This window comes from Aedes albopictus, chromosome 2, assembly GCF_035046485.1.
Source record: "Aedes albopictus strain Foshan chromosome 2, AalbF5, whole genome shotgun sequence".
NCBI classification, from domain to species: domain Eukaryota; kingdom Metazoa; phylum Arthropoda; class Insecta; order Diptera; family Culicidae; genus Aedes; species Aedes albopictus.
This window is the reverse complement of record NC_085137.1, coordinates 99,296,432-99,322,376: the sequence shown is the minus strand read 5'-3', so window position 1 is coordinate 99,322,376 and position 25,945 is coordinate 99,296,432. Positions and strand designations below refer to the sequence as shown.

The window sequence follows — 25,945 nt, the reverse complement described above, 5'->3', positions numbered from 1 at the left end:
TAGGCGTTTTAGAGAGTTTGGAAGAAATCAATCCGATTATTTTAGCTTAAAGTTTATTTAATTATCTTTGATATTATGTAAACTCGTCTAAGATGGAGTATTATATCTGTGGCATTGATCTCCGTAGGCAGATTTCTTAACTATTCGATGTAATCAAAGAATTAGCATAAAATAGGCAGGGGTGTCCATTATGCCTCGATGGGTGTCCATTTCACCCCGTACCTTCCCTGCCAGCCCTAAAAAATACACGATTTTAAATTCGTTATTTCTTCACAATAAAGACATTCTACCTTCTGGTAAATGATTAAAATACGTAGGAAACAAGCTAAAGTTGTAAACCAACTGATAATATGTTAAGTTTTTCTTCGTTATACAGGTCAAACGTACCCATTTGCTTAGGGTGTCCATTATGGCCCTAATCCCCCTACCACCCGTTTTCGCACTGCACGTTCACAACATCGTTGGTAAAATATTAAACAGATCATCCCCGCTGCCCACCTCTCCTCGCCACCCTCTGCGCAAACTCCTTAGAGAATCCCTGAAAAAGTTCCCGAGGGAATCCTTGGTAAAACTATTGGAGGAATCACTGAAGTTACTTCAGTAGAAACCACATAAAGAACTCCTGGAGTAATACCCCCTGATAGAGCAACTGTAGAAATCACAAATAAAGTTTCAGGTGAAATCGCAGGATGAACTTTATGGGGAATTTCTGAAAAAATTCCTGGAAGAAATCCTGAAGGAATCCCTGAAGGAGTTTCTGGAATTCCTTCCTTGAGGAATCCCTGAAGGTGCTATCGGTAGAGTCCCTGAAGGAGTTTCTGGCAAAATCGCTAAATCAGTAACAGAAAAACAATTCTCCAGCATTTCCACTGGAAATTTCTCTGAAGGTACTTTTGTAGGAATACATTTTCACAAGAAGTAAAGTAACATCTAGAGAGGAATCCTTGAATGAACTTCTAGAGACACTTTTGATACGTTTTATAATAAAGATATTTTTGGAGAAATCCCGTATGGTATTCCCGGAGGAAACCCTCAAGGAATTACAGGAGAAATCTCTCAAGGAACTTCAGGAGAAACCCATCAATTGTTGTAGGAATTCCTAAAGATATTCCTGGAGGAATCCCTGAAGAGTTTAATTTCTTGAATTTCTCTGAAGCAGTTCCTGCTAAAAGTCCTGAGTTAGTTTCTGGAGAAATTCCTGAAAGGGTTTCTGGAGAAATCACTAAAGAAATTCCTGAAAAAATCCTTGAAGGAATTGGAGGAGATATCCCTGAAGGAGTTTAAGGAGAAATCTTTGAATGAATAGCTAACGAAATCTCTCCAGAAATTTCAGGAGTAAGCCCGGAAGAACTTGCTGGATGAATTCCTTGATACATTTCTGTAATTATTCCTGAATATTCTTGGAAGAATCTTTGAAGAAATCCCTAAAGGAGATTCTTGAGAAATCCCTCAAGTAATGATCGATATTCTTCAAGCAGCTCCAAGAAAAACCCTTCTGGGTATTTTAGGGGAAACTCTAAAAAAGTTCTGGAAAGAATCTTCGAAATAAACTTTGTCTTCAGCAATTGCATGAGAAAATTATTTGAGTAATCACCGAAGAATTTTTGAAAGAGTTCCTGGAGAAATCTCTAAAAAAGATTTTGAAGACTATTTAATAGTCTTGAAAATAGTCGATAGCATCGAAGTGAAAAAAAAAATAGAAAAGAAATTTGAATGAGGTTGTTGTGTTCATTGTTGTTTTATGGAAGAAAATCCTACAAATACCTAACGAAATCTCTCCAGCAATTTCAAAAGAAATCCCTGAAGATATACCAGGAGGAATCTCCTAAGAATCTAAAAAAAATCCTCGCTCTAAAATTAAAGTACTCATTTTTGGTAAACAGCCATGCCGCACATATAATGTGTAACATTCGCACATTTTTGAAAATAGCTCGCACGCTAACATTTTTGCAAAATAATAATATTTTTCGGTATTTACACGATGTTTAGAAACACATTGAGATTGCCATATCGAAATTGTTGCAAAATACATGCTCATGTGAGTGCACGAGTAGGCCAAAAAACATTTTTGAGCGTAGCCGTTTGAGCGTGCTGAAAATTCCCTGAAGGAGTTCCTGGAGGAACCTTTGAACAAGTTCTTGGAAACATCCTTGCAGCAATTACAGAAGAAATTTCTCCAGTAACTTCAGGAGGAATCTCAAATAATTCCTGAAACAAATCTTCAAAGAAGAAGTTCATGAAGAATCCCTTAAAAATATCCTGGAGAAAACTCTGAACGAGTATTTGGAGGTGCTCCTCAAGAAATTTCAGAAAAAAAATCCTCAAAGAACTTCTGGTGAAATACCTCAAAGAACTCTAACTCTTAATTTCTGAATTAATTCCTGGAAAAATCCCTCAAAGAGTTCTTTGATGAATTCCAGAAAAAAATCCTGGAGGTGTCCCAGCAAAATCCAAGAAAGAATTTTTGCACAAAATATTGAAGGAGTTCCTGGAGGAATCACTGAAAGAATTTATGAGGAAAACCTTCCAGGAATTCAAGGAGAAATCCTACAAAAAATTCTAGGAGAAATCCCGGAAGAACTTGCTGGATGAATTCCTTATGACATTTCTGTATTCCTGAACAATCTTAGAATAATCTTTGTAGAAATTCCTGAAGGAGTTCCTTGAGAAATCCCTCAACTAATGAACGATATTCTTCAATTCTAGGGAAGTTCTAATAAAGTTCTTTAAGGAGTCATTGAAGAAAACCCTGGTGGAATCTCTTCAGCAATTGCATGAGAAAAAATCCTTGAATAATCAACGAAGAATCTTTAAAAGAGTTCCTCGAGAAACCTCTGAAGGTGATTTTGAAGAAATCTCCTAAGGAGCTACTGAAAAAACCTTTATAGTAACAGGAGTAATCTTTTAAGTAACAAACAAAAAGGATTTCAAGAAGAAATTCCTGTAGCACTTCCTAGATGGATCCTTGAAGAAACTCCTGGAGAAATTTCTGAAAGAGTTCCTGGAAGAACCCCTTAATAAATGCCAAAAAAAACTTCAAGGAACTCCAGACAAAATTCCACTAAAAATCTAAGAGGAATTTCTGGCGGAATTCCTGGATAAGGAGATCTTTAATAAATCCATGAAGAAGTTTATGAAGAAATCCTTGATGGAGCTTCTGGAGACATCCCTCAAGAAATTTAAGAAGAAATTCCTAAAGGAGCTCCTGGAATAATTTCTCCAGCAATTTCAAGAGAAATTCCTCAAGCAATTTCTGGGGGAGTTTGAAAAGAAATTCTTAAAGAAATCCCCGAAGGAATCACTGAAGGAGCTTCTGTAGGAATCCATAAGTTTATGAATAAATTTTTCAGAAATAGGAGAAATTCCTGAAGGAATTCCTGCAGGAATATCTGAAAAGTTCCTTGAGAAATACTTGAAGAAGTTCCTGGAGAAATCCCTCAAGGAAATCAAGGAGAAATCCTTGAATAAATCTCAGGAAGAGTTCCTGGAGAAGCCTCGAATAATTCCTGGAAAAATTCCTCAAAGAAGTTTAAGAGAAATTTCTGACAGAAATCCAGGAGAAATCTCTTATGGAATTCGTACACAAATTTGCTGGACGAACCCCTGAAGGAACTGGGGATTTTCTTTATTACCGTAGGGGCTTGGACCGAATGGTCTCAGATTTTCATGAAACTTTTTCATGGATACATGAATAAAAAAAATGAGAAAAAATAGGGTAGCATATTTTCCCACAAAAAACTCAGGTGGAATTGTTTTGTTTTCCTCTTACATTACTAACTTTGAAAAATCATAACTCAAGAACGAAGCATCGTAGAAACAAAGTTTTTTTTATATAAATGAAAACAGTTGCTTCCCAAATATATATTAGGGTGCCAATGGAATGTATGGGAAAAATTTTACCATCGAATTTCGAAAACGGGTAGCGCTCAAAAGTTTCGTCTTCCCAAAGAAAGTCACCATGCAAAATTTCAGCTCAATCGGACTTCGTTAAGGGGTGGCCCAAAGCGGTCAAAGTTTGGCTGTTTTGAAACACGAAAAAAGCCTCAAGGTAGGGATACATGAAAATTTCAAAATCGATTTTTTTTATGCCAAATGTCTTAAAAGTGCATGAAACGTCGAGATCTGGTGTTATCTCAAAAAAATTTTTGAAGGCATCATGGAACAAAAAACATTTGAATCATTTGCTCGACGACAGAACAGTGCAACATAAAATCTTGCGGTACTATGAAATTTGGAGAAGCTTACAGAAGCGCAAGCAAAGAATGTCAGCGAAAGAAGCTGAAAAAAGAAAGGATTTCTCTGATTCATTTCAGAACCTTTTCGACATCGGGACGAGGTATAAACCAAAGAACAAAAAGGAAAAAGAAGCATTTCGGTATTTGCAAGAACAGCGTGAACTAACTCGTCCAAGTGAGTCTGGTCCAAAAGAAACTATCTCGTGTAGTGATTTTGAGGAGGAAGAAACAGCAACAGAGACTAATGCACCAACAAGTGAGCAGGAAAGTAAAATTTTAACTGCTAGTGATTTCGAGTCCTCATCTCAAACCCAGAGTGAGTCTATTCCTTCGATCAGTACTATCGGCGAAGATTTACAGATACCGGGTAAGTGTCAATTGGATTCATTTAAAAAATGTTTTAAAATGTATTTCGTGATTTCCAAATGATTGATTCTTATATTTTATTCTAGGCCCCTCCAAATCGTCTTCCACATCAAAATCACAGTTAAAAAAATGTTATTACTGTCGATGTAGCTGCTACTTTAGACCGCTGCAAAGTGAGTGATCGAAATGCGGTATTTTTAATATCATCCATAGCGAAATCATTGGGACACGACGTTTCAACATTAGTGTTGAACAAAGAGTCGATTAGAAATTCCAGAAAAGAAATTCGAGTACAAAAGCAGAACGAACTTAAAGCAACATTTAAGCCACAGGTAAGCTTAACAGTTCACTGGGATTCAAAGCTGCTTCCCAGTATTTTGTCGTCTAAAGCCACCCCCAAAACTGAACGACTGGCTGTGGTTGTATCTGGTGAAGGCATCCGTAAGCTGTTAGCTGTTCCTCCCATCAAAAATTCAACAGGAATAGAACAAGCAGAAGCGGTGTATAAGCTGTTATATAGCATAATAATGGTGTTTACCCATTATTCTTAATTACCATACGCATATTCCCCGCATTTTTGTATCGCGTACCCTTTTTACGATTTTAATGAATAAGCAACGTTGACTGTGTCCCCGAAATACATTCTAATTGAACACAATCTTTTGTGCGAATCAATTTTTGAGTTGGTATACCTGCCTCAAAAATACTTTGCTCTATCGTGTCAACAAGGTTGAAATTTTCCGTGTAAAAAGTTTGGTTTCAACCGCTAGGTGTCGCGACCAACAGCATGAAATTTTAATCAATTTCTGACTCGCTTTATATACTTTTAATACATTTTTTTATTTTTCCACAAAAAGGACCACCCTAATTCAAAATAAGTGAACCACCCTAACGAAATATATAATATAAGGACTGTTCATTTTATAAAGAGGACAACTTTGCAAGGCTATAAAAAGAAAACGCGTAGTTCAAATTTGAGCAGCCTTGGTTAGTTGTTCAGTACATTATATTAGCAGATAATAACCATAAATAAATTGGGTTAAAATTATTGAACTTCATAGAAATGTGGCAAAGTGTTTCGAGAGATCAATTTTTCAATTCCCAAAAACTAAAGATAAACACAAAATTTCTGTTAAACATCGGTGTATCGTTTTTAATTACATAAAAGTGTTTGACATGCTGCAGAAGTTTGAGTGACACAAATTCTGGCAAAATATAAACCTAATCGAAATGATAGTTGTTGAGATATTAAAGTTACAAGATGGACTCGATTTTCAGAATAAAATTTATTTGTTAAACAAAAATGTATAAAAATATTAAATTTTGAATGTTTTCAATGGATCTAGTCGAAAGTACTAATAATGCAATTTCAAATGCAGAAAACCGCTTCTTGATAGCATTGTTGGCTTGGTTACTGTGCTTCATGGCAGTTACCGGAGATAAAACCGCTTCGTTCTTTGAAGGTTCTTCTAAATAACGATGTACTCTATTGCAAATACAACTTAACAATGATGTCGAAAATAAAAATTAACATGTAGTTATTTTCAAATAAGGTATATAATCACATAGGGCCAGACCTTGCTGAAAATAAATAATAATAAGCTTCTCTAGAATCAAAAACTTGCATTTATGGAGCAAAAAGTATGCAATTTTTCATTATGGCCATCATTAAGTATTAAATTTATGATGAAGAATGTACTTTAAAGCATATTTTTCTTCGGTATCATTTAGAATGCGATTCTCTTCTATACTGGACAAATTTTGAACTGATTCCGTAGTGTTATTGCATCACTGGACTTAAATAAGCATTTTTTATCAATTTCATTGATAACAAGGCAACTCACTATATCAAGCTGTATAATGCTTGGCGTATGATTACTGACCAACTATTACACTCTACCTTTAGAAGAATAGCATTAGATCCCAACACATTGAAAAGTTCATGAAAATTTTAATGTTATGTATGTGGAAAGTTGTGTAGAATTTTGAGAAATGGGGTTTTATTGAGTTTTAACGAAAACCGCTTCAGTTCCATAACTAAGGACAGTTTGTATAATGTTATATTTTTCCTACACTGTAGAATAGCTATGGAAATTTATGTAAAAAACCGATAATGATTTTATTGAAAAATAAAAAAGATATCACACAAATAAGGTGTCCTCTTTATAAAATGAACAGTCTTTAGTATGCTAGCAGTTGCCAACAATGATATAAGACAGGTTTCAGTACTATTGCCATGAATATCTCAGCAATTAAATTCAAATCGTCCATTTCAAATTCATTTCACTACCCAACTCAAAATTTTTCTCCTAAAAAGTCAATTTTTTTCAAAATTTTTTTTTTTTTTGAGATAACACCAGATCTCGACGTTTCATGCACTTTTAAGACATTTGGCATCAAAAAAAAAAAATCGATTTTGAAATTTTCATGTATCCCTTACCTTGGGACTTTTTTCGTGTTTCAAAACAGCCAAACTTTGACCGCTTTGGACCACCCCTTAACGAAGTCCGATTGAGCTGAAATTTTGCATGGTGACTTTTTTTGAGAAGACGAAACTTTTGAGCGCTACCCTTTTTCGAAATTCGAAAAGTCGATTTTCATTGGCACCCTAATATATATTATTGGATTCCTGAGAAAATTTGCTTTCATTTTCATAAAAAAAATGTTTCTACGATGCATTGTGTTTCAGTTATGGGAAAATATGGCACTTTTGGACATTTTCCACAAAATTGGCCATAATTCAAAAACGAAAAAATTGCATTCCAAAAATGTCAGCGATTAAAGCATATGAAATTACCCTCTCAAAAAAAAAATAAAATTTTCCCCGAATTCGGGCACAGTTTTTCCGGCTTTTCTTTACGATTTTTTTCAACGGTGGAAAATTTTGTGGAAAACTTTTTCTAAATCAGCCATTCCATAGAAAAACGATATAGTGCATCTCCGATTGTCGTGAAACTTGGTGGGCTTGTAGTTCTTCGGAAATAATTAGACCCGTATTTTTTTATTTCGTCATTAGGGTGACCAATTTTCATATAGGGTGGTCCAAACAATTAAAGTTTTTCAAAACTTAAAATTTTCAAAAAATCGTAACTTTTGAAACAGTTGACCGATTTTAAACTTCTTTTTTTGTATGAAAGCTATTAATTGTAGTTTTCAGGAAAAATACGTTAAAGGGGCTAAAATGTAAAGAGTACCATAAAACATGCAAATATATTAGTTTTCTCACGTTTTCATGGTCTCGGGACCGAAGGGGTACCCTGGTTTTATATTTTTATCAAAAAAATCAGGAAATTTGGCGTAACATATCAAAAAATCAGAGATGTATGCTTTTTAGTTTTTGAGATATGATTTTTTGAAAATAAAAGGTCATATTTTCCCATACAAGACACTTTTTTAAATTCGATTATACTTTGATTCCTTATAATATTATGGATACCAAAACCACCAGGAATCACTTGAAAAAGCAATACTATGCATAGTTTTATGGGAATTTGCAATTGGCTTCTTTAGTGGTGTTGAGATAATTCCATATTCAGAATCTGCATGCAAAACTGCGCCGAAATCCAAATTTTCATGAATTTTGGTGCCCGGGAACCTATTTAAAAATCAGTTTGAAGTTTGTATGGGAGCAATTTGTCGAATCACCCCTCGTCGCATTTTGTACTGGGCGGAGCTGTCAAGCAGTTGGCCAGCTGTCAAAAGGTGATTTCGAAAAATTTCTTCGAAAGCGATTTTAGCTACTAAAATGAAGTTCTTAAAATTTGAAAAAAATCATGGTGGTTCAGAAAAATGTGCTCTTTCAAAAAATCATTACATTTTTCTTAATTTAAAAACCCAATTTCAAGCAATTTTAGAGTAGCTAGTACTACATATATGACTCTCTATATTCAAAAAATCATATCTCAAAAATAAAACAACTTACATTTCTGATTTTTTGATGTTACGCCAAGTTTCCTGAATTTTCTGATAAAAATATAAAACCAGGGTACCTCTTTGGTCCCGAGACCATGAAAACGTGAAAAAACTAATATATTTGCATATTTTATAGTACTCTTCACATTTTGGCCCCTTTAACGTATTTTTCCTGAAAACTACATTTCAATAGCTTTCAAACAAAAAAAAAAAAGAAGTTTGAAATCGGTCAACTGATTCAAAAGTTACGATTTTTTGAAAATTTTTAGTTTTGACAAACTTTGATTTTTTGGACCACCCTATATGAAAATTGGTCACCCTAATGACGAAATAAAAAAATACGGGTCTAATTATTTCCGAAGAACTACAAGCCCACCAAGTTTCACGACAATTGGAGATGTACTATATCGTTTTTCTATGGAATGGCTAAAATCATATATTTTTGGATTCCTGAGAAAATTTGTTTTCATTTTCATAATAAAAACTTTGTTTCTTCGATGCTTCGTTACGATTTTTAAAAGTAAGTAGTGTCAGGGGAAAACAAGCATATGTGTGGAGCGGACCTGGTTTGATGGTTAAAGCATGTGACTATAACGCCGAGGACCTGGGATCGAATCCCACTCCCGACAAACTCACTGAATGTGAGTTCCTCCTTCGGAAGGGAAATGAAGCGTTTGTTCCGAGATGAACTAGTCTAGGGTTAAAAATCTCGTTAAAACACTTAACCCTCGAGCAGTCACGCCTTCAACCACCCTCACCGGCACCATACGCTCAGCCTGTGTACCACAAGCGTGTTTTCCTCATGGTGCGTGTACTCAGTACACGATGCAACCGCTCCCGGGTTAAAAAAAAGAAAAAAAAAATCCACCTGAGTTTTTCGGGCAAATAAACGACCCTGAATATAGAAAATAGAAGCTAGAAGATAGAAGATAGAACATAGAAGATAGAAGATAGAAGATAGAAGATAGAAGATAGAAGATAGAAGCTAGAAGCTAGAAGCTAGAAGCTAGAAGCTAGAAGCTAGAAGCTAGAAGCTAGAAGCTAGAAGCTAGAAGCTAGAAGCTAGAAGCTAGAAGCTAGAAGCTAGAAGCTAGAAGCTAGAAGCTAGAAGCTAGAAGCTAGAAGCTAGAAGCTAGAAGCTAGAAGCTAGAAGCTAGAAGCTAGAAGCTAGAAGCTAGAAGCTAGAAGCTAGAAGCTAGAAGCTAGAAGCTAGAAGCTAGAAGCTAGAAGCTAGAAGCTAGAAGCTAGAAGCTAGAAGCTAGAAGCTAGAAGCTAGAAGCTAGAAGCTAGAAGCTAGAAGCTAGAAGCTAGAAGCTAGAAGCTAGAAGCTAGAAGCTAGAAGCTAGAAGCTAGAAGCTAGAAGCTAGAAGCTAGAAGCTAGAAGCTAGAAGCTAGAAGCTAGAAGCTAGAAGCTAGAAGCTAGAAGCTAGAAGCTAGAAGCTAGAAGCTAGAAGCTAGAAGCTAGAAGCTAAAAGCTAGAAGAAAGAAGAATGTTCTAATAGAGATGTCTTTTTCTATATTTTTTAAGCTATGAATACTATGCCATGGTTTCCACCAGACATCCATTGATATACACATGTTATTTTGCTTAGCATGGACGTAGTTACTAGAGTAAATGTCAGTCTATCGATATTGTATGTTATATCATTTACACCAATGCTTGTAGGTTTAATTATATAATTACATGCGGAGATCGTAAATAGTCATTATTTTTCAATGCTCTGCTCATGACAAACAGTCGTTTGGTGGGCAGTGTCGAATCAAACTGAGTAACCATACTGTACGTCAAATGGAGAAAGCTGGAGATTTTGTTACTCTATCGTTGGTTTTGCTATTTTTGTATCCTCAAGTTAATATAAATACTTCCAATTAGTTCATTTAAGTTAACTGCTTATAAATTTCAGGCATTATCATCTGAATGTTTCGATAAATCAAAGGTATAGTTGTTAATAACTGTTACATTTCACCTAAATTATTCTTTAATCACCATAGAAACCTGAGATCGATCAATGCTGTGATTTCCCAAGACCGATTCCAACAAGTTTTATGCCTGAATGTGCCAAGAAGCATCAAAACTTAATGAGTGACCACCACAACCACATAATCGTAATATCTCTTAATCAAAAATAGTTGAAACCTTTATTTTCACCATCCAATTTAATCCCCACCTCAAGAGCAGTGTCTGACCAACTGCCATTTCACTAGTTTAGGATTTTTAAAAAAGGATAAAATCGACTTGAAAGCATTCCGTAACCACGGTGTGCCAAAAACCGTTATTAACAAATAAAAATGTCCACCCAAATGGCACCCGGCATTCGAAAGATATACTATTCTAGTATCTACTCTGAAAATTTGAAAATCTTTCATCGGGGGAAACTAAAGTTTTTGTGATTTGAAGATTTTGAGCCATTTCCCTTGAATTTTCTTATATGAGTATTCAGGCACACCGTTTGCGCATCACTATAAACAAAAAAAAAAATATACACCATATTGACACCCGGCATTCGAAAGATATACTATTATAGCATCACCTCCGAAAATTTGAAAATATTTCATCGAGGAAAACGAAAGTTTTGACTGTTTGAAGATTTTCCTCTATTTTCATAGAATTAGCTCATGCAGTCGAGACTCCTATTAGACGCTGCCACCCACTTGACGCCCACCGCAATTTCTCAGCTGTCTTGCATCAAATCCAGCTGATTTTTTCGGTGCAGTTTGTGCTTATTATAGACTCATCACGTACAAAAATGAACTAAATTGGTTGGAAGACAGCCTGGAAAACGTGGTGGGCGTAAAGGGGGTGGCAGCGTCTAATAGGAGGACTGTATATGGCAATATTGTCATAGAGTGTTTCATTGGCTCTTCAAATCTCAAACAACTGATATACAGTCAGGTCTTTTTTACGCGGTTTTCATTTACGCGGCCGCGTAAATGAAAACTCCATATAAAAAAAAAAACATCGTCTTATTTTTGCATGATTCGTCGAGAAATGGTGAGACTTTTTTTACGCGGTTTTACGTATTTTGAACTGAGTTTTTTTTACGCGGTACGTATCCCCCGCTTAAAAAAAACTGACTGTAGTTTCACAAACCTTATTTCAAAGATACAACATTCAAACAACTTCTCTGAAATTTTGACAACATTTCATTGGAACAATCGCAAATTACAGTGGTTTGAAAATATAAGATATGATAAACTATATTGAAAATGTTAGTACCTTCATAGAATATTCTTTAAATTTCACAAAAGACATATTCCTCGCAATGAATATGTCTTTTGTACTTTATCTAGAATTTTGATTATTTATCACATTTTTTGCGATACTGTTACGAAACTCAATAGGTGTTTTTGACGTGTTTATAGACAAAGCGATAGTATGCATATCCCCAATTAAATTGGAATCAAAGCTTAAAATCGTTGTTACTGATGATCATTCAAATGAAATACTTATAAACTCACGGAAAACACGTTGGTAACATGACGTATAAAGCTGGCTATAGGAAAACGATTAGGATTTAGGTTTACTTCAAGAGCTTCAATATCTTAAACATTATACCAACGATTTACAAAGCCTACTAGGAATACCAAAACCGTGGGCTGTGAATTCACTTTAACTCTCGTTTCACCATGAACCGTTTTGAAATTTACCGGAAAGATACCAATATATCACGTGCTTAAAAACAAAAAAAAGGCTGCCAAACTCTTAGAAAACTCTTAAATCAACGAGTGCCACATTTTTATTTGTATTCGAGTAGCAAGTAGAACTATGGAATATAATTTAGATTCTTAAACCATGGTAATTTGCATTCCTCTCAATGAAATGTTGTTAAATCTTCAGAGAAGTTGCTTGAATATTGTACTTTTGGAATTTGTAAAACTGATTACACCGTTCAACACTAGTTTGCGTTATGTGATGAGAAAAAAAAAGAATATGGGCTGGAACCCTAGAAATCCTAATGTTCCAAGTTCTTAATTCAAACTTCGGTCATAAACTGTGAAGTCCCGTAGCAATATTTTTCGAAAATTCTTTCACTATGATAGTTCTAGGGTTTCGAAACTCTGTTCTTTTTTTTCTCATCCCGTAACACGATTTTTTTTTAAATTTTGTCGAGCAGTGTCATTATTTGTTTATGATATGAAGAGCACCGTATGACAATATTCCCTTATATGAGATAATTCTATGAAAATAGAGGAAAATCTTCAAACAGTCAAAACTGTCGTTTCCCTCGATGAAATATTTTCAAATTTTCGGAGGTGATGCTATAATAGTATATCTTTCGAATGCCGGGTGTCAATATGGTGTATATTTTTTTTTTGTTTATAGTGATTTCAGGCACACCGTTTGCGCATATTTACTCATGTAAGAAAATTCAATGGAAATGGCTCAAAATCTTCAAATCACAAAAACTTTAGTTTCCCCCGATGAAAGATTTTCAAATTTTCAGAGGAGATACTAGAATAGTATATCTTTCGAATGCCGGGTGCCATTTGGGTGGACATTTTTATTTGTTAATAACGGTTTTTGGCACACCGTGGTAACGTTACCAAAGCCGAGCTGGGACCGCTGGAACCTCAGGCGCAGGATGCCATCGGTCGGCTGGGGGAAATGTGCGTTCGAATTTTGCGGGAACAGGCCGGTGCAATTGCCAAAGCAGGTACCAAGTGCGGTGCCACGGCGTACGCCTTCCTCAAGTGTTTGGGCGAAGGTGTTTTCTCAAACTGCCCCGACAAGTACTGGAGCTCGCGTAAGGGAATGGTTGGGTTTTGTTGGGGTGTTATTATACTTTGAGTTTGAATGTTTCCAGGCGAAATCTGTACGAAGTATGACCAAGGAGTTCCCTTTTGTGATAAGAAAAACAACTAATTGGAACTTCTGAACTAGAGGTACAATATCCACCAGTAAGTACGAACCAAGAAGAGAATATCATAAATTTATCGAAATAAAATTGATGGAATTCATTTCGGATATCACAAAACAGTGGTAGTTTTACATGCAATCTGTTTTTATTTCATGTGACAATAATTCAGTTTCACAGTAGTAACAATCAAAGTGTATGCATTTTAATATATTTCAATGAATGGTTCATATAGTATGGTATCATTTCGATCAACTGAAGCGCACGTATTTCGAAACGCGATATATTTGATTCAAATTGCTGACGTTGAAGTTGTTGTTGTTATTGTGGTTTGTTGTAGTTGTATAAGAATTGTCATTGTGTTAATCATTTTCTTCACGTTTCCACATATTTTTTAAACAAGTAATACTGTGGTTAATACAGTGTAAAACAGTTTCAACGTTAAATATTGAAGATTCTTACAGTTGTTATATCTAGAACCTCACACATTAACTTTATGACGGTGTAACGGATAAAACAGTTGATTTAAATTCTAAACCATATGCGAATGTAAGTGGATTCAATGGTATGTGAGTTGAATGTAAAATGTTGAGTCGTCAGTGCTTTATTAGCAGCGAATAATAGTTTGATCATTGTGATCTAAGCGTTTTACATAGAGTTGGGTGTTATACGGTTTTCGATAGACAGGAAAGTAGTGTACGTATAGGTGAGCTTATTCTTAAGATATGATTGGTATGGATCGAAAATTTCTGGATACAGTGTAGAAGCGCTTATTAAGATAGTTTTGCTTTGGTGGGATTAAATAAACAGTTTTCTTAGGATTCCATATTTTCCCGTGAATATCTATACAATATTGCTACTGTCAAAATTGTGTCCTGTTTCCCTAGCATCTGCTATTGAAAGTAAATTCGTCACAAGAATTGCTTTCCGGGTGATAACTATGAACCCTTTAGGTAAACTAATGTCATCTACTAAGGTACGGTACCACATGTCTTCTGGATGGCTTCGAATGCTACATTTTGTCTTTTCTACTAGGGGTCAAACCGTTTCAAGTTGTACTTTCATAATAAAACATCAAACCATTATGTTCATCCGATGCCGTCAACTATCGGTGCGTTCCGTTGCCTCTCGTCAAACAAGAGCATCCTGTATCAACTCCGCATTTATCACAAATCCATGAGGCGCTCCGTAGAGTCCCCACTTCCATCTTAAGATAGTTATATCTCTTCGTAACTTCGACACTGGGGCACCGGTCCGGACCAGTCTCCTTCCGGAGTGCACCGTGGGCGTGCCAGTGGGCCTCCGTTAGCACCATGCTCGACGAAACCTGGTCGACACTGCACCGTCAGATAATCTCCCGGATCGTAGTGGAATTTCAGTGGTGCAATCAATCCGTTTGGTGGATCGCCCGGATAGGGACATTGGGCCTTACCTGGAGGATGGGGATAGTATCTGGTTAGGGTTCGAAACTGACCTGCATGGGTAAAGCAATCGTGACACTAACTAGGTACACACGTCGAGAGCTCGTAATTGTGCCATCGCGTGCCAGTCTCGAACCAATCGGGGTTAATTGTTTGCATTGATTGAATTCATTGGGTTAGAATTTTTGGCATTTCAATAGATTTCGATTTGGAATCGCGTGCATGACTTGAGCAAGCAAATTGTTTCTTGGGCGAACTAGTCGTTCATGATGCAACTAGAGATCTCTCTATATTATACTCTCACAATGATAATCTACTAAGAACTATTGATTCAGAATGTAACAATTTTCTACAACAAGAAGACGTAGATAGCAACGATGTGATGAGGAAGGCTTACTTACAGAACGGTGGAGGATGAGACCAGAACCCTGTTTCGGTGCAAACTATCGACGCTTCACCAACCAGCAGATGACCCTCGGTACAACTGAATGTCACCAGAGCACCCACAGCATAGCGGCGCTGACCAAACGTGTTCAACCCGCTTGTTCCATCTATCCGACCGTTGATCGGTACCAGCGGTTGTGGGCATTGAATGGCTGAATGTGACGGTAGGGATAGAAAGGTTATGCCGATTACGTGATTACAGAAATTTAAAAGATAGGAAAGTATGGGTAATAAAACTAAATTCATAGGCGAGAAACCAATTGGCTTGCTCGGGGCCTTAAACCTATGAAATAGTAGGGTAATTATCATACCACGGCATCTGGGAATTGGGCCACTCCAATGGCCGTTCGGTTCACACTCCAGTCCCGGTGGTCCACTTAGTCGATAGCCCCAAGCACAACGAAAAACGGCTCGTCCCCATGCCGAGGTATTCAGCTCCACCAGACTTAGGTGCGGATCTTCCAGGAACAATGGCGGACACTGGATTGGGTGACAGTTGGGAGTCGGTGATGACCAGTTTCCTAGAAGAAAAAAAAAAACAATGGGTTTGTATCATTAAACAATACCAGTGGACATTTGAAAACATCAGAATATTTTATACGGCTATGACAATTGGCCTAGCTAGCCTCTCCGTTCGATTAGGGGCGTCAGTCGACTAGCCGTTTCGTAATCCTCAGAATGTGGGTTCGATTATTTTCGAAAAACTTTTCGTCAAACGAAAAATTCGGTACTTTTCGTGTGATGTCCATTGTCTCATATTAGTGATCGCTTAGTCTGTGCAACCACTGGTTGAAGATGGTGTAGTGTTTTTTTCAGGGTTTTTTTTTTTCTACTACTTTCTACCCCTCCAGAGATTCTTGCATTATTACTTTCAGTGATTCATGCAGGAATACCTGCAAAGTTTCATTCAAAAGTACTTTCTATGTTTTCTGCAGGGATTCTACTGAAGATTTCTCCACTGCCACAAATTCTTGCTCCCAAATATGGAGTTTCGCTGAAGTGCACTCATACGTTCAAAGAATGAGAAGCTCAAGCTGACACTTCAGGGGAGAGTCTGCCTTCTTGATCACGGATCTCCTTAGGATTTCTTTCAGTAACTCCGGCTGGGATTTCTTCTGAAATTCCTTAGAGGAGTGTTATATCTCCAGAGACTTCTTCAGAATTTTCGAGATTTCTTCCCTTCGACAAGGCATTTGTTCAAAATTCTTCTAAGGACTTTTTCAGAAGTTCTTCTAAAAGTTCTTTTACAAATCCTACAGGGATTGCTTTAGAAATCCTTCCCAGGGTTTTTCAAAAACTCTTTGAAAAAATTCTTGCTGCAATTGTTGAAGGAAATCGTACAAAGCTTTTTTTTAGAAATTGCTCTAGCGAAAACTTGTAGTTAGAAGACACAGAATGCTGCTAATTGACAAATTGAGAGATTCGAACTCGTATTCACACCCTCGTTTGTGCCCAACAACTACAAGTGATAGCATATTATTTTTATTTGATGCCGAAACTTACTCTGGATTGACATCTAAGCCGAAAGAGAGATGGTTCTTGAAAAAGTGAATGTTCATGGTGAGGGCTCGGGTTCAGTTTGGCTTTCCATTCCGCAGAATTATTAGCTGTTCTGTGGCTTAGTTGGTTAAAGCACCGGTCTAGCGAATACGGGGTCGTGGGTTCAAATCCCACAAGAACGCGATTTGTTCAAAAATTCATCTCTCAATTTATCAATTAGCAACATTCTGTGTCTTCTAACTACAAGTTTTCCTGTATGTTTATGACATACCAGCAAATCTGGTAAATGCCAGTAAAGGGCAACATATATCAGTGTAGCTCTAGCGACTTCACCAGAAATATCTCCTAGGATGTCTTCAGATATGCCTGTAGAGTTTGTTCAGATTTTCCTGAAGTTCTCTCTGAAATTGCAGAAAATACTGAAGAATTCTTAAAAGAATCCCCGCAGGAATTTTTAAGAAGCCCTTGGTGATTCGTCTCAATTTTTTTTAAAAAACTCCTGCAGAAACCGTTGGAAACACATGGAAAAAATCATTGAAAATGTTATGAAGGAATTCCTAGGCAAACATTCCTGAAGCAATTTCTGTTGTTTTCTTGTGAGCAATTCCAGGATGAATGGCTACGGTAATACATACCTAGTAGAATATCGGAAGAAACACCTTAAGATGCCACTTTTATTCTCTGAAAATATTCATCAGGGAATTATGGAATTCTAAGAGAAATATGCGTGGAAAGCCTCTGCAAGGATTCCTTAATAAATTCCTGGTTCACCAGGTCCCTCAATGACGGCGTATTTTCGGAGATCTGGAAGCAGTCCTTTATGTTCCCCGTTTTCAAGAAAGGCGATAGAAGAAATGTTAGGAATTACCGGGGAATAACCAGCTTGTCAGCCGTATCGAAGCTCTTCGAAATCATCGTCAGTGAAGTTTTCCTTAGTAAGTCAAAACACTATATTTCAACTGATCAGCATGGATTTATGCCTGGAAGATATGTCGCCTGGAAGATTCCTGCGTGTCGTCGACATTCTGCAACGCTTCGGGTGTTCCACAAGGAAGTAATTTGGGCCCTTTGCTGTTTGTTTTGTTCTTCAACGATGTCGCTTCGAAATTAGGCGTAAACTGCAGGCTAAGGTGGCCCACACTTATATGAAAAACACAAATTTCGAAAAATGCAAAGTCTTTCCTCCTGAATCAGTTGTTTTGGACTCCCAGAAGCTACGTTAAAAATTTGAGTGAAATCGGTTGAGCCTAAGGGGGCGCTCAAAACGCTTGAAGTTTGTATGGGAAAACTTGGCCAAATGTATGCAGAAATTTTAAGTTTTTAAATTTTGCCGCTAGGTGGCGCTGTAAGCGTTCAATAATCAAACTCTTCGGTATTATTGTAGGTGACTATATGCCAAACAACTTTGTCGAAGACCGCAAAGTGATCCAACATCCTTGAAAAAAGTTATACCATAGGTAAAGTGAGAAAAACCTTTTTTTTGTTATTTTTCCAATACATGTAAAGGAATAATATCAATAATGAAATCGCAATACTTTGCCTCACTTTGCCTAGGGTATAACTTTTTTTACAGCCGTCGGATCACTTCGCGGTCTTCGACAAATTTGTTTAGCATATAGTCATTTACAATAATACCAAAGGGTTTGATTATTGAACGCTTACAGCGCCACCTAGCGCCAAAATTCGAAAACTTAAAATTTCTGCATACATTTGGCCAAGTTTTCCCATACAAACTTCAAGCGTTTTGAGCGCCCCCTTAGGCTCAACCGATTTCGCTCAAATTTTGAACGTAGCTTCTGGGAGTCCAAAACAACTGATTTAGGAGGTAAGACTTGGCATTTTTAGAAATTTTTGTTTTTCATACCAGTATGGGCCACCCTACAGTGCAGGCTCATCTATGCTGATGATCTGAAAATTTATTTGGTAATCCGATCGTTAGAAGACTGTCATCGCCTGCAAAATTTTATCGACCAGTTTGTTGAGTAGTGCCACCTGAATAAATTAATTGTCAGCATTCCGAAGTGCTCCGTTATGACATTCCACCGTTTGAAACATCCGTTTCGGTTTGATTACCATATCAATGGAACCATTCTTCAACGGGTGGAAGAAGTGACGGATTTAGGAGTGACACTGGATCCAAAATTGACGTTCAACAAGCACTATTCATCGATAATAGCTAAGGCTAATCGTCAGTTGGGCTTCATTGCAAAAATCGTCAAGGACTTCACTGATCCTCACTGCTTGAAGTCATTATACTGTGCGCTGGTACGACCGATTCTCGAAACCGCATCTGTTGTTTGACGCCAAATGATATAATATTACTTGGACTTTGAGGATTGAACGAGTTCAGCGAAGATTCATCCGATTGGCTCTACGACATTTACCTTGGCGTGATCCACTTAACCTTCCAGTATATCCAGCTTCACTGAAATAAATTTTGTTGTGGAAACTACCGATTCCATAGTAAAATTACTAACCGTACCTATGACTCTCAACCGACAACAACATCTGTTAAGGTAACTGAAAGATGCTTGAAATTACAATACATTGTAGTAAATTCAACTAAAAGCATAGTCGTCTCAACAACAAAACATTGTTAATTTTTCCAGGACACGCATTTTACAACACAGTATGGTTAAAAATACAATGCTCATTTGTTAAATTAAGATTACTTCTGGTAATGTTAACTACATTGCTAGCTAAGTTGACAGTGTTTTAGTGGAATTAACTGGAAATTGTTGTCGGTTGAGAATCATAGGTACGGTTAGTAATTTTAATATGGAATCGGTAGTTTCCACAACAAAATTTATTTCAGTATAGATGCAGACTGCTTAGCATGGACACGTTTGTTGCTGCTGATGAATGGCATTGATTCACCTCGTTTGCTGTCAATGCTTGATATTCGTGCCCCACAACGATCTCTACGGAATTGGTCATTGCTACAGTGTAGATTTCACCAAACTACGTACGGCTATAATGAACCGATGACATCAATGGTTAGAACGTTCACGTTGGTAGAGAGCTTTTATGACTTTGGAGAGACATTAGTGCGTTTCAAAAATAAGATAAGTCGTATGTCTGTTTTATAATTTGTTCTTGTGTTAATGTTAGGATTTTTATTCATTAAGACTTTGTAGTCAGATGGATTATAACAAATAAATAAATAAATAAAGGATTTTCTAAAAGAGTGCTTGGAAAATTTTTTGTAGATATACTTTTGGAGGAATTCTAAAACAATCAAATACAATTTCTGAAGGGGTATGTACACAAACAAACGCAAAACTACTATCTGTAGAAATGACTGAAGAAAATCCTTCAGACACAATAAAAAATCCTAGAAAAATTTCTTAGAAAATCACTGGAAAAAAATGAAGGAGTCTTCGAAATAATATTTACGAGAACTTTATCTTTAATCTTTAAAAATTCCACGAAAAATGCCAAGGAATAGTTTCTGGAGTGATTTCTGCAGGAGTAGTTGAGAGAATCTTTTGGAAAAAAATCTGAAAGAATCTCTGTAGATGATCTGAATAAACCCAAAGTAATGCCTGGAGAAATATCTGAAGGAACTATTGGAGAAACCCTTGGAGGAACTTCAAGAAGAATCTCTTGTGAATTTTCTAGCGAAATTTCTAAATAAATAATCAATAAAATCACTGAATGAACGGGGTTATGCTTGAAATACAATCAATACTTTCTGAAAAAGTTTCTGGAAAAAATATGAATTTCTAAAAAAAAACCCTGGAGGAATTTCTGAAAGAACCTCAGGATCTTAGTGATGAAAAATCTCCTGGAATTAAATATTTTCAAGAAACGTTCCTAGAATATTTTCTGGATAAATTCCAAGAAAAAACTCCTGGGAAAATTCTTAACATATTTCTGGGGAAATTCCTGTACAAGAATACTCATCCGTCGTATGGTCACCGTACTTCAGGAATGAAATTCAACGGATTGAGGCCTTCCAGAAATTGGATATCGGCTAACGGCAACTCATAATGAACCCCCAATCGGACTGGAAAAGGAACAAGAGCCACACATCAACATCCTGGTGCTCATCATTCTACCATGGACAGGGTAGAAAAGTGACAGCAGCACAAAGGCAACACGTTCAATATAGTAGAATAAGAATATAATACATTTAGGCGCTGTACAAAGTGTAATGGCAGCTGCCAATTGGAATCGCTCACGCAGTGCCCAAATGGACAAAAAGAGTTGTAAATTAGGTTAACTGACTGAAGAATAAAAAAATAATGTACGGAAGGGGTTTCCCCGAATATTTCTAATTAGACGAAATAGTAAACTTATTTCCATGGAGACGAAGGATAAGAGCCGCTTAGTCAACAGATCTGGATGATTGAAAGGTGGAAGCAATACTTCAATGAGCATCCGAACAGCGCGATAAACGTATGCATGGGAACCAAAGCAGAAGAACCGTATGTGTTAGTGAAACAATAAATTCCTTAAATCCACTTACCTGATGCCAAACATGTTGCGTTCGCCGTTCCTTGCAAGCTGTATCCGAGTGGACACCTGTACAGCGCTCGTTGTCCAAGCTTTATGCCCTCCAAACGTAACGACAGCGGCGGCTTCGGTTCCAATAGCGTCGAACATTGGGATACTAAAATAAGACCAAAACATGACTATCGCGTTCACAGCAAAACATCAATCATCCATACTGGCAACGACGATCACAATACTGTTGGTGAGTCCGCGCGGAGAAGCACAGGTGTACGTTCCCGAGTCCTGGCTTTGAATGTCCTTAATGGTGAGTCGATAGCGCGATGCCTTCTCCTCCGGTACGGCGGACCAACCTACATGGAAAAAATCAGGAATCGGATTGAATTGGTTAACAGCAGTTCCACTGCCGGGTGTATCTACGCGGGGAATTGGGAGCGAGGATAAAGTAGAATCGGAAAACATCTAGTCAGATAGGTATTGAGGGGGGTTGAAAGACTCCTCGATGGGGTGCTGAAGATTTTGGGTTATGTAATTGTTGTCTCCGATTGGTTCATGGGGCACATGAGGAAATGTTGTTACGTTTGGCGTACCAGTTAGGTATTGACGGAACCAGCCAGTCCAAGTCCACTCCGGAGATCCACGCCGTCGAGGGTACATGCAGTCCAAGTGGATTGTGCTCGTTGGAAGAACTGCGAGCACGCCGGATGGTTCATAGGCGGCAGATCCTACGCCTACCTTAATTCGGATCGATGGTGGACTGTCATCTGCAGCAATATAGAACAGGATAGATTGGTAAAGGAGTTTAGAATATCCGGAAAATAACAACCTACCCGAATAATTGGTCAGCAGAGTGGTTGGCACACATGATGGCATCTTTGGAGCCCACATACCGTTAGAGCAAAGAACTTTGGTTTCACCCAAGAGTTTGTACAGGCCCAGATCTCTACACCTTGCCTGAAGCGTATGACCATGAGGCAGATCCCAGCCAATAGTCTACAAAAATACATACAATATTTCCTCGAACTCTATTTGAAGAAATGTAATGAAGATCTTACCACAGAAACATTCTTATAGCTCAACAGCAAATGTGGTGGAATGTGATCCACAACGCAGCGCTTGTACAGAGGTTCGAATTTCAGTTGCCCATTCTCGTCCTGTTCGTGTTCGTTCATAGCGCACAGGGGTCCAACCCAGTGACCCTTGACGCATTGAATTTTGCACAACCGATGACCTCCCAGGGGTCCAACTTCTCCCGGGAAGCGAACTTCGCTGACCTCACGAAATTGATGTAATTCTGGGCTTTCCTCGATTTCTTCGCTTTCTTTTTCCTCATCCGGACCCTCGTGTGAGTCCGGTAGTGGTGGAACATAACTTCCATCTTCGTCGTACTGGCCTAGGATTTGGTATGATACGGATAAGTATTATTATGTGATCTAACCTCCGTGAGAATTATTGCAAGCAAAAGCGAGTGAAAGCTGAAAGCTTGTCGCAAAATCAGTGCTAATTGAAGTGGTTGTTTAGCGGACTAGATGTTTCATATGAATCGATTTGGATGCGAGTGATTGGTCTATTTGAATGCGAAGCGAAGACCTCAACTGAGTGTTCTCTACTCTGAAGCGTAGATACAGCGAGCGATTTGAGGCGATGTAATGTAAAAAGGGGATGAAACTCTATGATCTAGCAAGGCTCACCTTTGTTGGCATTTCGACTGATACTTTTACTGCCGCTATCGCTACCACCTTTCGGACGACTAAGAGCACCAGTTGCCTTACCAGATTTACGCTTCTCCCTTGCCATCGTTTCCTCTCGATGGTAAGGTTTGGCGTCCTCTGATGTACCACCCTCGACACGCACCTTGTGGTCATCTTGCTCCTCGTCCAAGATATCTAGATCATGTTCTATTCTCAGTATTGGTAAAATAAGGACACACTCTTAGCAAACTAACTGCTCTTGAGCTAAAGGGAATAAACTTTGCCCAAAATCAGTCAATCCATAATACAATTTAGAATTTATAAGGTTATCTTGCGCCAATTCAAGTTCATCGCCAAATCATCAGACCAGGATTGTGATTTTACTCATCAACTACCGCTAACAAGCTCAACACTAACTCTTACAATCTAATTTAGAACTAAATCCGTATTATTCTTCACCATCCCCATACCAAGATAAAACTCACCTTGTTTGTTGTGTCTGGTGATACTTTTGCTACCACTGTCGCTTCCACTTCCCTTCGCCCTACTCAGTGCCCCGGTCGTCTTTCCTGACTTTCGCTTTACTCTTGTCTTCACTCCACGACCATCAACAACCTCCGTCTCCAGAACTTCACCAATTTCGTTCTGATCCACGTAGTGGTCCTTCTCTTCATCCAACTCCTTATCCAACTGTTTTCCGCTCAGAAACACATTATCGAACACACTGTGATCGCTATCGTTCTCGTTGAAAATGTTGTTGATCACAACGACTGGCGTCAGCTCCTGGTGCAACAGTAGGTTATCCTGTGTGAGCGTATCGATAGCCGATCGCCGAACTCGGTGACTTCTTCTCAAACCTCGCTTGGCACGTTGCTTGTACGATGGGAACGAAACCGCAGCCAACGATTCACGTGCTTCCGCATTTTGGATTCCCATCTCCCACCAAAACGGTGTATCGTGAGAATCGTGCAGTTGAGCATTCTGGCTGTTCAGCAGGGCACCTTCCGCAACCGAAGCGGACTTCTTGGCATCCACAAATTCGAAATCGGCGGTCGTAAAGTCCTGCGGCAGATAGATCTGCGTTGTTTCGAACGTGACGAACGGTGCCTCTGTCGTCGGAAAGTTCTTTCGAGAGCGGGAGATTTTAAAATCCGGTGGAGGACAACCGATTTCCGTTTCTGAAATTTGTGAATAGAAATAGGAGAACAGAAAATTTGAAAAATAGTTTCAAATACAAGATAGAAATGGATGTTAGTATATTAAATAAGTTCTTCTAAACTGCAGGGGATAGACGAAATAATCTGTAATCACCGTAAGTTTAGAACAGAACAAGCTTTACTTGTGACCCGTAATTACACATTCGTTTTGGTCTGATATGACTGAGTCTCTAAACACTGCCAAAGTTGTATCCATAATTTGCAACATTAGCCAACAGCAACAACGCTGCTACAAATTCACGCGCGATTTACGTGTCTTCCATCTTCTCGTACCTTTACCGCCACATTTTATCTCGTCTGGTTACGGGATTAAATTGAATCAATTTTCTATTTCAGGCTCCCTGGGTTTCCTACACTCTTGGAGCCACTGACTGCAATCAAGGGGATTCGAAATAACCTAATTCACCTAAACCCCCATCGCACTAAACGTGTGCACACCACAGGGATGAAATTGATGTGGAAAGTGTAAAAGGTAATAGATTGCAGTCGGGTTGCTTCATCATATTTCCCAAGATATGATATTCTTCTCCGTTTTAAGCAAAAGCCAAGACGACCAAGAATGAACGCAAACCGCTGTAACCGATGGGTGTCGGTATAGATAGATGGATGGATGGATGGTGGTTTGTTCTGTTCGGAGGTGACACCATCGGGCGCAGTAAGCTCCGTAATAGTTCATCTATGCACTTTTGTAATGAATTCTGAGTACTCCGTCTGGCTTGAATAGAATCTACATATCAACCAGATGGTGCGCTCTGGTTTCTTCCGAGAGCGACAAGAAGGGCGAACTCAAGCATGAAGATGTTGTCTTTCACGTCCAATAATGCTTGAAAGTAATTAGATTTACAACCTGGATGAATAATGGGTTTCGTCTCTTGTGCGCTTAGCTTTCTTGGCATGAGGAAACAGATGGGATGGTGTTTACTGATGGTGTATGACGAAAATTTCCGCTTAGCTTGCTTGCGATTTGAGATTACTGACATGTGGCTTTTGTGGTATCTATTGTGGCAAATGGTACGATTTGCACGCTCTATTTAGTTTATCTTAACAAGATCTGACCTACAGGTCAACAATTGCAATGGAAGAACAGGATAGGATCTAGCTATAAAACATGTTGTGTTGCTTGAAATCCAGTTGCGTATAAGAAATTTGGGCTAAGAGTGCTTAGAGCTTCACACGTGATTTCAAGAGGTACCTGCATGCTAGTGGCAGGCATTGTTGCCCGCATCTCTTTTGTTCAAGCGGGCCCGAATATGGTTGTCTAAAATATCTCCTCTAGTATCAATCAATGCTTCACTATTCAATTAACCCTTAAAAGATGTGGACAACTTTTATGTATAGTTTTACTTATAGCTTTCGAACCAGTGGGTGGATTTTCACAACCAAAATAGTTTTATCAAGGGAATTAATTGTGCTTCTTCTTCTTCTTCTTCTTCTTCTTCTTCTTCTTCTTCTGTATGGCTCGACGTTCGCATTGGAACTTGGCCTGCCTCTCTTCAACTTAGTGTTCTCTTGAGCACTTCCACAGTTATTAATTGAAGGGCTTTCTTTGCCTGCCATTGCATGAATTTGTATATTGTGTGGCAAGTACAATGATACGCTATGTCCTGGGAGTCGAGAAAATTTTCTCGACCGGAACGGGAATCGAACCCGCCGTCTCCGGATTGGCGATCCATAGCCTTAACAACTAGGCTAACTGGAATTAGTTGTGCTATCATTTGCATATATGGAGATTATGTTATGCTAGAACATTTTGGAGATATAGCTGCAAATGTAGTGTACACCACTTGTTCTTCGCTCGAATCTGCGTTTAATTTCTATGTACATGTGATATATTTCAATGGAAATTGC

At 38.0% G+C, this 25,945-nt stretch overlaps 2 protein-coding genes and 2 long non-coding RNA genes across 11 annotated transcripts in view; 2 read left to right on the top strand and 2 right to left on the bottom strand.

The window, feature by feature from the left end:
• LOC134287678 (uncharacterized) overlaps positions 1 to 25,945 on the bottom strand; it is a 182,627-nt gene that overhangs the window by 135,825 nt on the left and 20,857 nt on the right. The window lies entirely within an intron of this gene.
• LOC109398230 (uncharacterized) lies at positions 10,262 to 10,767 on the top strand. 2 transcript variants are annotated; one of them, XR_009997444.1, is made up of 3 exons: positions 10,262 to 10,450; positions 10,506 to 10,619; positions 10,693 to 10,767. It is a non-coding gene; the product is annotated as an uncharacterized LOC109398230 (long non-coding RNA). The 2 variants fall into 2 exon arrangements; XR_009997445.1 differs by having other exon boundaries at positions 10,688 to 10,759.
• Positions 13,055 to 14,224, top strand: LOC134283983 (uncharacterized). Its single transcript, XR_009997446.1, has 2 exons — positions 13,055 to 13,258; positions 13,319 to 14,224. It is a non-coding gene; the product is annotated as an uncharacterized LOC134283983 (long non-coding RNA).
• Positions 13,916 to 25,945, bottom strand: part of LOC109398250 (locomotion-related protein Hikaru genki) — a 47,070-nt gene continuing 35,040 nt past the window's right edge. For 2 of the 7 annotated variants that reach the window (XM_062850112.1, XM_062850111.1), the window contains 10 exons: positions 23,366 to 24,058; positions 22,881 to 23,087; positions 22,245 to 22,582; positions 22,020 to 22,182; positions 21,780 to 21,953; positions 21,408 to 21,605; positions 21,206 to 21,349; positions 15,546 to 15,755; positions 15,192 to 15,386; positions 13,916 to 14,801 (listed from right to left, as the gene is read on the bottom strand). In XM_062850112.1, coding sequence (XP_062706096.1) covers positions 14,587 to 14,801; positions 15,192 to 15,386; positions 15,546 to 15,755; positions 21,206 to 21,349; positions 21,408 to 21,605; positions 21,780 to 21,953; positions 22,020 to 22,182; positions 22,245 to 22,582; positions 22,881 to 23,087; positions 23,366 to 24,058 — 2,537 coding nt within the window. In that variant the 3' untranslated portion in view covers positions 13,916 to 14,586. The remainder of the gene's footprint in view (positions 14,802 to 15,191; positions 15,387 to 15,545; positions 15,756 to 21,205; positions 21,350 to 21,407; positions 21,606 to 21,779; positions 21,954 to 22,019; positions 22,183 to 22,244; positions 22,583 to 22,880; positions 23,088 to 23,365; positions 24,059 to 25,945) is intronic. The other 5 variants (XM_029852760.2, XM_062850113.1, XM_029852761.2 and 2 more) reach the window with 5 other exon arrangements.